A 13,269-nucleotide genomic window follows, 5' to 3' on the forward strand; every position below is an offset into this window, starting at 1 on the left:
TGGGTCGACAAGGCGTACATCGACAGTTACTAGGTGGACACCTAAGAATGGTCGATACAAGCTGAAGGTCGACATGTATGTGGGTGACAAGAGTTTTTCACTGGATTTTTTGTGTCTATGTTGACATATGTCAACACGCTACGGGCACTATTATAATCTAAATTTATGCCCACTTGGATAAGAAAGTATGAACCAAGTCGGTATAAACAAAAAAAGACCATGACCATGGTCACGTCGATCTTAAGCTTGTGTCAACCTTCTGTCATTGTTGACAGAGTCACTGTCGACCAATAGTGGTTGAGCTAGTGACTGTCAACCCAGGGAGAGAATACCAGCAGGCCAATACGTACCCGGTAAGCATGCCATAAGGGTCCATTATAAAACCGGAACAGTCCAATCAAGTCCTCCAAAAAACATTTGCAACTGACATCAGCAACATCCACGGAACATCCAAGCGCCTTAAAGAAAGTACAGGGAGAAGCTTAGCAGTTGCACAGCTGGAACACACAATGTTTTCCAACCATCCTCATATCAGGTGTTTTACTACAGAACACAAGTATATTTAGGGGTCAATCCTATTAGTGCTGAAGGGTTCGAGGTGCCATTCGGGTGCCGATTAAATGCTGGAAACAGCACCCGAATTAAGCCGATCTCGCACCATTCGCTGGGCCGAATTTGCTTAAAATTGCTTGCACCCCTATGGAGGTGCGAGCACTTTTAAGCAAATTCAGTCCACCGTAAAGTGCGCCCAGCGCCGTGATGATTTGCGAGTGTGAATCATCCTCACCTAATAGGATCGGGTGTGGTATGACTCACCGACAGTCGGGATCCCGACAGTCATTATCCCGACTGCCTGGCCTCAGACAGCATGGCCAGCGCAACAAAGCCCCTTGCGGCCTCGCTGCGCTCGCCACCTATTCTATTCTCCCTCTATGGGGGTCGTGGACCCCCACGAGGGAATATAGCCGCCGGCCGTCGGTGTTTTAACAGTCGGGATCCCGACCGGCACCCATAGGATCGACCCCTTAGAGGGGAATATTGGCTGCAAAGAGGTCCAGAGGGAACAATGAAGTGAGGACAGACATAAGAGTAACAGTGCAAATAAACACAGGAAACTACATACATGTGTGTCCGCATATATAGTAAAAGTTGCACAGACCAGTGGTTCGCAAACTTGGTCCTCGGGACCCCACACAGTTAATGTTTTTCAGGTCACCCAACAGGTGCACTCATTACTGACTGACACATTTTAAAAGATCCACAAATTATTTCACTTGATTCTGTGAGGAGACCTGCAAAACATGAACTGTGTGGGGTCCCGAGGACCGACTTTGAGAGCCTGTGACCAATTGATAAATGAACGTTTTATTAAAAGTTTAAAAACACTTAATGTAATGGTAAGGTAAATTGTATACTAGTTAGTGGTTTGGTGTTTAGCCCCATCCACACTACACGATACTGGCCGTGGCCAATATCGTTAACAATATTGGCCTCGGGTGACCGATATTGCATGTATACACTGAACAGTATCGGTAAACAATATCATTCATTGATGTCACTGAGACCCGCTGAACATGCAGATTGTTGGGTATATAGCCAAATTGACCTGCATGTTCAGCAGACAGTGAAGCTTTCTAATGATGCATGGGAGCGTGCATCATTAACAACACTGAGCGTATACACTAGACGATATAGTAAAAGATAGCGCTCAGAAAGCCTTTTTTATATCCTCCAGTGTATATGGGGCTTTAAGCTAAAGGGTTGTTAATTCCATTCTCCTCTGTGATCTAGGTTTAATGCATGTAAAAATAAAATGAGATTATTGGTCTGTTAAAATCCTATTCTCCTTTTAGGACTTAGAGTTCAGAGTTAGCTACTCACCCACAAATACTCCCCATGCACTTGGATTGCAAATTTCAGTTTGCGTAATCGGATAAGATTGGGAGGGGAGTTGGAAATCTCAGTCATACAGCGGACAACTCCCGCAATTTGGCCGCACAGTAATTCCTGCTGGTCTGTAACAGTCTGAAAAACAGAAGCAGCGAGATTAGCCATCAACATAGTCTCCTTTTAGATGACGTGGGACAATGGTCCTGGTTCAGACTTGATCGTGCGGCTGAGAATTAGCACAGCGGCCGATCATCAGGAGGCCATCCTGCGATGAAGTACTGCAACTTTTTCTATACGCACATTATTCGCAAGGTTATTGACAGGAAGTAGGAGTCTGGGGGTGGAAACGACCATTAATGTGAGTGCTAAGAAAACACCAATGTGCCTAGGAAAATGCTGGGATGCATGGGCAAATGCTAGGTGTGTCTGAGCGTTTTAGGGAAGAGTGTGTGATGTCAACGCCAGCCAGGATATGCCTCCGCCGAGTAGGACCAGGGCTACGACCAGATGCAGATTAAAACAAAAACACACTATACTGTATACATATTTCTGTATGGCAAAGGTAACTCCAAATGTTCAATCAGATCTTTATTTTCAGAAGATTAAAAAAAAAAAAAAAAAAAAAAAAAACCTTAAAGTAGTTATTTAAATATGTCAATGTTATACTTGCTCTGTTTAATGTGTGTGCATTGCTGAAATTGGGAATGGATTTTTACAATGATATGCCCTGGAAGTATCCTACAGATGAGTTACTGTTTCAGTGAAGGGATTTTAGATAATATGTTTAAAGTGGTTCCAGCTGTAAAAAATAAATAAAACCAAACTATTCATTGGCAGATACATGGCAATTCGCTTCTCTAAGGGAAAATGATCCTCCTTATGCACAGTGACGGTGCAGCGCCACCTAGTGACAGAATTATCACCATTATCTGCAACTCACTGTACACCCCCCTCCCCCAATCAGTGTATTATATTGGGTAGATCCTAGGCTACAATCACATTGCTACAAAAATGAGATGCTGGATTGTGTTGGTGGGGGTAAGGGTCATGTTGTCTCTCACATTGCTGGTGAGGGTATGGGTCACTGGGCTGACATGGCTTAAGTTTGACACATGAAATAGGTTGGCATGGCTAAGGTCGACATGGTCAGAAGGCCTACACAAGCATTAGGTCGACTGTCAACATGAGTTTTTCGACTTGTTTTTGCCCCGGATGGTGGCCTAATCGACATGGACACCGTCAAATAGTACCCTATGCTTGGCATACTATTCTATTCTCCCTCCATGCCCAAGGGCAGGGATAGGGAACCTTCGGCCCTCCAGCTGTTGTTGAACTACACATCCCAGCATGCCCTGATACAGTTTTTCTATTTGGCCATGCTAAAACTGTTGCAGGGCATTCTGGGATGTGTAGTTCAACAACACCTGGAGGGCCGAAGGTTCCCCATCCCTGCCCTAGGGGATGGTAGGACATGAATACCACCTGTCGGCACATCTTCTCAAAAGAAACATGAAAAACTTGTGTTGACCTTTTGACTGTCGACCGTGCCATTGTCGACCTTCCAACCCTGTTGACCTATTATGTGTTGATGTAAGCCATCTTGACCTTTAGTGGTCTACCAAATGCATGTTGACCTAATGACCATATACCGCTGGAGGACACGGCCTGCCCGATTATTTAACGTGGAGCCCTTTAAATGGAAAAAACTAACTATCACCAGAACTGATAAAGTTGCTGCTAGGAAAACCTTTACTCTAGTCAATAAACAATACATTTCCCTGTTTATGTGCTGCTTCCCCAAAATTGAAGATCTGGACCTGCATTTTAAAATCTCAAAAGATTATCTGTGAAACATTAAGGGTGTAGTTATAAAAGCTTAGAAATCAATACAATTGTGAGAGATAAAGTACTAGCCAATCAGCTTCTACCTTGCATTTTACAGGTTGTGCTAAAAAAAAAAAAAAATAGTTTGGAGCCAAGTGGTTGTCCATTTATCTCTCAAAATATTCACTCTCTACAAGCTTTGATAAATACAGTTTTTTTAGAAACCTGGCAGGTACTCTATAACCACTGGAAGGTGGCCAATTCTCTTAACCCTTTGAGTGCCAAATGAATTTGTCAAAATAGGTGTGAAAATTGCCAAGAAAACATTTTTATTCAGCATAATGTCTGGTAATGATTACCTTATATAGGAAATATAAGCTTTTTATACACATTTTTTTTGTTTGACTTTATATAACAAATGTGAGAGGCGCTGGCTTTTTTAGCCAATATTTTACGCATCTCACACAGAGATACAGGTTGAGTATCCGGTATCCGGACATCCCTTATCCGAATTATTCCAAAAACCGTGGTTTTTGGAATCATTCGAATTTTTTTTTTTTTTTTAACCCCCCCTAACCCTCTTTTCATACTTACCAAGTCCCCGGGCGTCCACAGCAGGCCTCCGGCATCTTCTCCAGGGTCTCCAGCGGTCCCAGGAATGCATTGCGCGAGTGCGCCGGTGACGTCACCGGTGCGCGCGCACACTCGCGCAATGCATTCCTGGGACCGCTGGAGACCAGGAGAAGATGCCGGAGGCCTGCTGTGGACGCCCGGGGACTGCGCGGACGCCGAGGGACCACCGGACACCATCAGGGGACAGGTAAGTATGGCTACAAAAAATTATTCCAAAAACCGGAAAATTCCCCTATCCGGAATGCTCGTGGTCCCGAGCATTTCGGATAGGGGATACTCAACCTGTATTGGCATTTTTAGCAGATAATTTTGCGCATTTCTCACAGAGATGTTGGCACGCAAAGGATTAATGAACACAATAGAATTAGTCTGCAAACAGATCATCAGGAATATATAGTCATTTAAATGTACAGATAATAATTACCTGAGGAGGATAAAAATAATTAATGCCTATCCTCGTTGGGTCACCTTCCCCTTTCACCTTTGAACCATCGTAAAGAAAAAAATAATTTAACCTGCAGATGTAGAAAATAAATAAATGTATTCAAGCAAATGTAGACATATAATAAATGTAATATTACTGTATGGTGAGGTTTTGCCTGCTGTCCTGCTTTTAGCAATTTTTATTCCATCCCAGAAATATTTCATTGTCTAAACAGAACATTAACATACACAATTTATAGAACCCTGAGTGAATTACTGAAAAACACAGAAAATCGTGATTATATGAAGTGAAAACCAACACTTGCATCAAATACAGATGTGTCCTCCCTCATCATTGCTGCAGTCATGTGAAACAGCCCTTCAAGTGGCACCTAGTCGTGAACGACTGTACTTAAGCACGTTTTACCTGAAAATGTGTATTATTTTCTTCACTATGCAAATTAGATGAACAAGCAGCTTTGCTGATTAAAACTATATGCAGCATGCCTATATTCTGTGTGCAATCTCGCCTGTATCTGCATCCGAAATGCTACATTACAGTGGTTTGCAGATATAGCCGCAGACACACACGGAATATTGGCATGTTGCATATCATTTCAATCAGCAAACTTGTACCACATATACACAAATACCCCTTTCACATCGCAAATGCTGGGTCACAACTGGGATATTGACACGGTCTGCCCCGGGATCAACCTGGCATTTGCAATGATTAGCCCCCACAGTGGCCTGGCGATAAGCCAGGTCACTGACATCAGAAAGGGAGTGAGACGGAGCACTATTGGGGGGCGGGGGAGGAGGCAGTGCTTGGAGCAGATGCTGCCTCCTCCCTATAGTGTGAACTCAAACTGGGTTACTCGTTTACACTGCCCAGCAACCTGGGTTGGACTCTGGATTAACCTGGTTGGAATGCCGGGTTGCTGGACCTGGGTTTTTTCAAATGGCTCTTTTACACAGCAGAGATACACTGGTTATTTGTGTGGTGTGAAAGGAGTAATAGTGATGCAAATAGAATACATTTTAAGCTTAAAAACTCTACGGCTAAAGTATATAAACCATTGATGGAATTGTACATATATAATGCTTGACATGTTATGTTTAGCAGAATTGCAAAGGAGCTGCCAGCTCACTCATGCCAGCCATCTCGTGGCACATGGCTTATTGAGGTTAGATGTAGAAGGACCTTTCTTTATATACACAATGGCATGAGCAAATTTGGAGGTGAACTTTAGGGTAAAAAAAAAAGTATATGGATTCCACCTTTCTAATTACAGTTTGCCCATTTCAGCCACAACCTTTTCTAACTTAGGGGGTTATTCTGATTCACTCGGAAAGGCACAATTACTCTCTAACGGACAAAACCATGTGCACTGCAGGTGGGGCTGATGTAACATGTGCAGAGAGAGTTAGTTTTGGGAGCTTTATTGTTTCTGTGCAGGGTAAATACTGGCTGCTTTATTTTTACACTGCAATATAGATATCAGTTTGATGTACACACCCCACCCAAATATGCAGTGAATATGGTTTTGTCCATTAGAGAGTGATTGTGCCTTTCCAATTAAATCAGAATAACCATCTTTGAAAACCCATGCAGTTCCTGTTCCCTGCCTGGGGTGTCGCTGTCTGCTGTGGTGTTTCTAGCACAGGTCTGGTTTGCATATCAGTGCTGATATACAGACCACACTGTGCTAAAAGAACTACAGCAGACAGCGACAACCCAGGCAGGGAAGAGGAACTGCATTGATTTTCAAAGATAGCGGGTGCTAGAATGAACACTACAACTGGTACATAAATTGAAGCATATAGTCATGCAATCTCCATAGACATTAGCAGTAGACTGGGTCTTAATGAGGAGTTCAACAACTTTGAACATGTAAACATAATAATTCCTCCTTGTTATTTTGGAAAATGAAAACACTGCTACAGGTGCTTCAGACAGTAGTAAGCGATGTTATTGTGATTTGAATATGTTTGACCACTTCGCAACATGGTCACATGGGATGCAATCACTATCAGATGGGCTTCCACTGACAGTAACATTGCATATCTCCCTGCTTCGTCCCAGATTTCCTCCTGCTCCTCTACATCCCGCAGTAGTGATGCAGAGTAGACATGTGTTTAACACCACTGTGGTGTCCACATACTTTTGGCAAACCAAGTATAGGCTGATGACGTGACTTGCATTATCGTAGTCTTGCCACCCAAGGGTTGTTTGGTGATTAGGGTAGGGGTAAGCTTCCTATGGAAGCTATAGCTAGTGCAACACAACATATACTACATGACTTCTAGAAGCGTACAGAGCCAAAGATTAAGAGCAGGATGCAGAAATAGCAATGCATTATAATGCAGACTCACCATGATTCTGGCCTGGGTTCTACACCACAGGGCGATGCCATGAAGTTCCTGTACTGTAGTTCTGGTCTAGTTACATCACAGCCACAAACTTTGTAATAGGAATAGATGGTAAAAATGATTGTACTTCCTCATATCCGCTTTCTTATCTGCAAACGGTAAGCCAACTTTATCTGCTCCTGATACAGCACAAACACACATGTGAAGAAGACAGAAAAATTGTGATAAGGGAACGGAACTTTCTGAATAATTCTGAGCAATATTAAACCACCATAAAGCTACATCAAGACTATAATTTAAAATTATATATATATATATATATATATATATATATATATATATATATATATATATATATATATATATATATATATATATATATATATATAATGTACAATATCTCCAGAATTTGCGCTATGCTGTGTCGGTCGCTTGATAACACTTGATCCCCTACTAGAGAGATCGAAAAGCCAATATCCAAACCAAAAGTGTTATATAGCGCCCTGTATATTAATTAGGATATTTCCTGTCTTTCCTTACAATATTGGATGGACCATAAACAATTTTAAAGTAAAAAACATTTATTAAAACATTTAAAACGTTTAACATTTTATAGAAGGTTTTTCTAATACAGATGTAATTCTTGGTTTAGTAAGTTAAGTAAGTAAGTTTTATTTATATAGCGCACTTTCTCCAACAGGACTCAAGGCGCTTTACAGACAATAAAAATAACAATGCACATACTGCAATACAAAGGGTTATCAGTACAAGGAACAGGCAACAATGGCAGTACAAATGTACATCACACATACAGATATGCACAAGACGCATTCTAATAAGGGACACGGACATGGGGAACATATTTACCGAGCTGTGCAGTACCCAGGCAGCGGCGCCACATGGTGATTGCACAGCCAGTAACAGTACTGATATATATAAACTAGATGTACTCTAATGAGGAGCACAGACATGGGGATCATATAATTACTGAGCTGTGCAGCACCCAGTCAGCCAATCAGCGGCGCCACATGGTGATTGCACAGCCAGCTAGGTAGCCAGTAACAGTACTGATATATATACTAGATGTACTCTAATGAGGGTCACAGACATGGGGAACATATCATTACTGAGCTGTGCAGCACCCAGGCAGCCAATCAGCGGCGCCACATGGTGATTGCACCAGCCAGTACTGTACATATAGAACACAAAAGAACAGTACAGGGTACACATAACTAGTCATAACACAATTAAAGCACCATTCTTAGTACACAATACAGCTGAGATATAAGGAAGTGAATGAGAATAGATGCAGGTATAGATTGTAGATGAGTAAGAGAGCTGTAGTTGAAATACAAGAAGAGTGCAGTGAGAACAGGAGGGAGGAGGGCAATATCATGTGGCCTCAACTCACCTTTGCCATGAGTGGACCAGGCCCACCACCCCTACGGCTGAGAACACCTGGACTACCCCCAGCCCTACCCCTCATGGTGAGCATGGAGCTGTGAGGGGAAGCAGCAGGGTCAGCCTATGCACCAACACTTCACCCATCAATCCCTTGATTGTGCTTTTTCCTGTATTGTGTACCTCCGCAGATTGCACACCCTGCCAGCGCAGGGTGTGCAATAGTGGTCAATGGTTACCCAACGCGTTTCGTCTCTTTATGAGACTTCATCAGGGGTGAAAAGGTATTGTAGTGTATCTTTTTAGGTCTCTAATCAATAGTTTTGTACGATAGTGGTGGTAGATGGTCCGGTTATAGACTCAAATAGTCAACTTATTAAGTCCCTTTATGACAATATTATTGTTGATAGGTAGTATAATTTCAAACTTTTGAGCTGTAGTGGAATTATAACTTAAATCCCTTAGGTTAGAAAGAATCTTTAAGGCAATATGCGGTGTCCGATATGGGTTTTGTAGAACTTCTATTAAATTTTAGGGTATAACAATACCGTTAATTGAGATATTAAGCTCTAAATAAGTGGTAAAATTTAAAATAATTTAAAATAATTGAGGTGTGGTCCCCTTATGGTATATTCAAGGATACGCTCCAATTCTTTATAGGCGGTCTTCTTGACGTATAATCGATAAACTTTAATAAAGACTTTTTAAGGGCAATGGGCAATGCCCGATTTAGGATTTGTAGTAATTCTATTGAATAAATTGGGGTATTCTCAATACCTAATAATAAACCTTAAGGTGAGAAATTATGCTCTTAATCGATAACCGGTTTTAGTATTTGAGGTGTAGTCCCCTTAAAAATAATAATAATCGGGGATAAACTCAAATGTCCAAGATGTGATCTCCTTGAAGAACACAGGATTAAGAACGTGGTCTATGATAACCTTTTGGCTCCTAGAGATGTGTGCTCTCCTGTGTCCAAACACCTATATATATATATATATATATATATATATATATATATATATATATATACACATACATATATATATATATATATATATATATATATATATATATATATATATATATATATATATATATATATAAAGTAATTGGTGCTTTAGATATGTCCCAAAATGCCTGAATCTTAAAGAAACAAAACCTATGTTACTGCTTACATGCTCTGAAACTGAGCAAGAACGTATTTCTTCCATGGTAGGTCACAAGGCGGGAGTAATTAAGTTTTATGTATTATTTATTTAACAGATTCTTATATAGCGCACACATATTCCACAGCGCATTACAGAAAGTATTTGAACACTCACATCAGTCCCTGCCCCAATGGAGCTTACAATCTATATTCCTTACCACATGTACACGCACACACAGACATTCTAGGGTTCATTTTGTCGGATGACAATTGACCTACCAGTATATTTTTGGATTGTGGGAGAAAACCGGAGTACCCGGAGTAAACCCACGCAAACATGGGATTATATACAAACTCTGCAGTTAGGGCTCAAAATATACAAACTCTGAACAGTTAGAGCCATGGTGGGTATGGAACCCATGACCACAGCGCTGTGAAGCAGTAATGCTAACCATTAAACTTTAGCGCACTTTCTCCAACAGGACTCTGGGTGTTTGAAAAAGCTTATACCATTAAACAAAAAGTCTGGATGTACCCTAAAACTTTACATAATAATTAAGTATGCCATGATCAGCATAAACTGTTATATATCTATTAATATACATTATAATGTACATAATGTATTGATGCATTCTGAACTGTGCAATGATGTACAAAAAATTACATATTTCAAGTTCATCCTGTCTGTGGTGCAATATGTAATATCAACAGACGCAGCCATTCTAGGCTTAGTGTAAATCCAAATTGCTATCACATGCATGTATCATGTACAGCCTGCTCTTCCCTAACATGTGCACTTCCTGTGGGGGAACGGTCCCGCTGTGCTCCCAAATGTTTCTTTACGTGTAACCGTGTCCTCCATTCTGAATGTCACTAACTGGTTTCTGGATGTACAGCAGATCCCATTGTATGGATGAGCAGGTGTATTAGGGCTTGTAAACTAACAAACAGTGTTATAAGCATGTTCATTAACACATCTCAAAGTCTCCCTGCAGCATAATGTGTGTAAATATGTGTTTACAAAGAATTCCTCTATATTACAGATAGCTAATGCCCCTGGCAATGTCATCATTGGCACGCAATGAGCACTTGCTAGAATGTGTGTGTGTATACAGAACCATTGACTTACAAATATTTGCCCCTATTAAAGTTTGTTTAAAACGCCTATAAGTATGTGTGCGAAGTAGTGTGTGTGGAAGCCTAGTATGTAGAAGCAGCGCACATCATATGTTCTATGAAAAAAATCTAGATTTCACTATCTAGGTATGTAGGTATATTAAGAATGTGTCTGTATGATGAAGTATCTCATTGCATCAATTAAAGTGGTGTCAGTTTATATATGTGTAAGAATTTATCAGTGTGCGTAGCAATAGTACGAACCTCTCACAACAAATCAATGTGCATTTAGCAATGCCAGAGCATTTCCCCACCCTGCAGAGACTCCATCCAGATCAGCCAGTTAAGTAAGAACAGGAGACACGGGGACAACATAATTGATCACAAGACATTTCTCGTGATTTCTCCACCCCCAGCATTTTTTATAAGTTAACCTCTAATACCTAAACGTACCACTAGATGGAGTGCGTGCATTTACGCAATCTTTCTTGGCATAATCCATGTACTTGAAAGTCACTCTACTAAAACTGTTCAAACATGATCAATACCATAAAGTGGAATTTAAGATTAGTTATTCCAAAACACAAAATCGTCATAATGTTTTTTTTTTACATTGTAAATGATCAATTGTGCAGAATTATCATTGTATAATAAAATCAGAGCATGAGTAAGACCCCTAGGAACGATACTGGTTTGTTCTCTACCTTACTTTTTGCAAGTTCAGTCCAAGAGTATCAGCAGCAAGTCATGTTTTGTGGATTTCTATGACCACGTAAAGGTGATTTCTTCCATTCTACTGGGTAATTATTCCTCCTGCTTCAACAGACAGAAATCCTCAAACCATGTCTGGGACACTTGAGGGTTGAGTTTAAAAAAGCACTGGGCTACAGATCTATAGATTTCTTTAACAATGTGTTAAGTTACTGGTAAAGTGTCACAATGTAGTCCTGTTGTTTAATTGAGGGGCCTTTATTGTTCTGCAGCAACAGATCTCTGGCTGCTGCTTACTGAAGAAACAGAAAATTATAAGGTAGCCGGGAATCTTCCTAATGGTGCGTACACACGGAGCAATAGAATTGCTAGTAATATACAGTATTTCTCAGTGTCCCATTTCATCACTGCCGGGAGAAGAGGCAGGGAAAGTCGCTGGTCAGAGGAGCATGCTCCTCCGCCCAGCGACCATTAGGGGGCTGAAAATGGGATTGCGCACCCGGCGATTTATCGACCATATTGCCAGCAATATATGCTGAAATTGCCCCCGTGTGTACACAGCTTTAGAAACTGGTGTGGCCTGCCTGCTCAGATAACCATCCCTGGGAAGGGGTGTGGAATAGGGTTCCGACAGTCGGGATCCCGAGCGGCTGGACTCAGACAGCATGGCGAGCGCAACAAAGCCCCTTGCGGGCTCGCTGCGTTCGCCACGCTGCGTTCGCCACGCTGCGAGCACGATGGCTCGCTACCTATTCTATTCTCCCTCTATGGGGGTCGTGGACCCCCACGAGGGAGAATAGTTGGTGACCGTTGGGAACCCATCTGTCGGTATTTTAGCAGTCGGGTTCCCGATCATCTCTAAGGCTCTGGCACTTCACACTGGATCCTGCTCCACTAAGTTACCTTGGCCTGGGCGCCCGCTTGTCACGGAGAGTAACTCCGGTGCATAGATGAGGCAGAAACGTAGCGTCACTCCAGGTGCTTAGTAGAAAAATATTTTAATGACAATTTGCAGTAAAATGTTTTGTTTTTTTACTAAGCACCTGGAGTGACGCTACCTTTCTGACATATATATATATATATATATATATATATAAAAATAAATAACACACACACACTCGCGTAAGGATTTTCGGAGAGGGAACCAATACAAATCTGCTCTAGAGGCATTTTTTGAGGTAAAAGATCCATGCCACCATCTATTACCTTTAGTAAAGCTGTGGTGAGCGAAGCAGAGCGAGCCACCGGGCCAAAGTATGGCAAGCGTGGCGAGCCCACGATGGGACGATGATGTATAGCAGCACCATTGCCCCCTTGTGGGCTTGCTTCACTCGTCACAACTTTAATAGTAGAAACACTGGCTCCTGCAAATACAAATTCTCAAATAATCATAAACTGACCGTAATAGGTATAAAGATGCAAGATGAATAGTGATAACTTATAACAAACCCATATAATAAGTGATAATGTTCTGTTTTGTGCATTTATAATCTTATTAGCCTAGGTACGTACTTTTAAAACCAGCATAATGTAGCAGTCTTCATGCTCCCTCTATCGCCCCATCCCAAAAGACAGGGGCATGACTGTGTCAGTGGTTACTAATGACTATTACTGCTGGGAGAGGAAATTATGCCAGTACCCGGCACTTCTATAGATCGCACATATACTCCTGGGTCATGCCCTCATAAACAGTGCAGGGAGCGCCGCCACCCGGGAGCTGCTGGTCTGAAAGGTGCACAGACAGCCCT

General features: G+C 41.6%; 1 protein-coding gene across 3 annotated transcripts in view; it reads right to left on the reverse strand.

Annotated features, from left to right (window-relative positions):
• The window catches only part of HPS4 (HPS4 biogenesis of lysosomal organelles complex 3 subunit 2), a 32,504-nt gene that overhangs the window by 19,079 nt on the left and 156 nt on the right, over positions 1–13,269 (reverse strand). Inside the window, exons 1-5 of one of the 3 annotated variants that reach the window (XM_083146605.1) lie at positions 13,034–13,264; positions 7,147–7,322; positions 4,772–4,862; positions 1,882–2,025; positions 351–458 (exon numbers count right to left, since the gene is read on the reverse strand). In XM_083146605.1, the coding sequence (XP_083002731.1) occupies positions 351–458; positions 1,882–2,025; positions 4,772–4,862; positions 7,147–7,187 (384 nt within the window). In that variant the 5' untranslated portion in view covers positions 7,188–7,322; positions 13,034–13,264. Of the gene's footprint in view, positions 1–350; positions 459–1,881; positions 2,026–4,771; positions 4,863–7,146; positions 7,323–11,074; positions 11,217–13,033; positions 13,265–13,269 lie in introns of those variants that run through there. The other 2 variants (XM_083146588.1, XM_083146596.1) reach the window with 2 other exon arrangements.

Source organism: Crinia signifera, chromosome 1 (assembly GCF_055691185.1).
Source record: "Crinia signifera chromosome 1, ASM5569118v1, whole genome shotgun sequence".
Taxonomy (NCBI): Eukaryota; Metazoa; Chordata; class Amphibia; order Anura; family Myobatrachidae; genus Crinia; species Crinia signifera.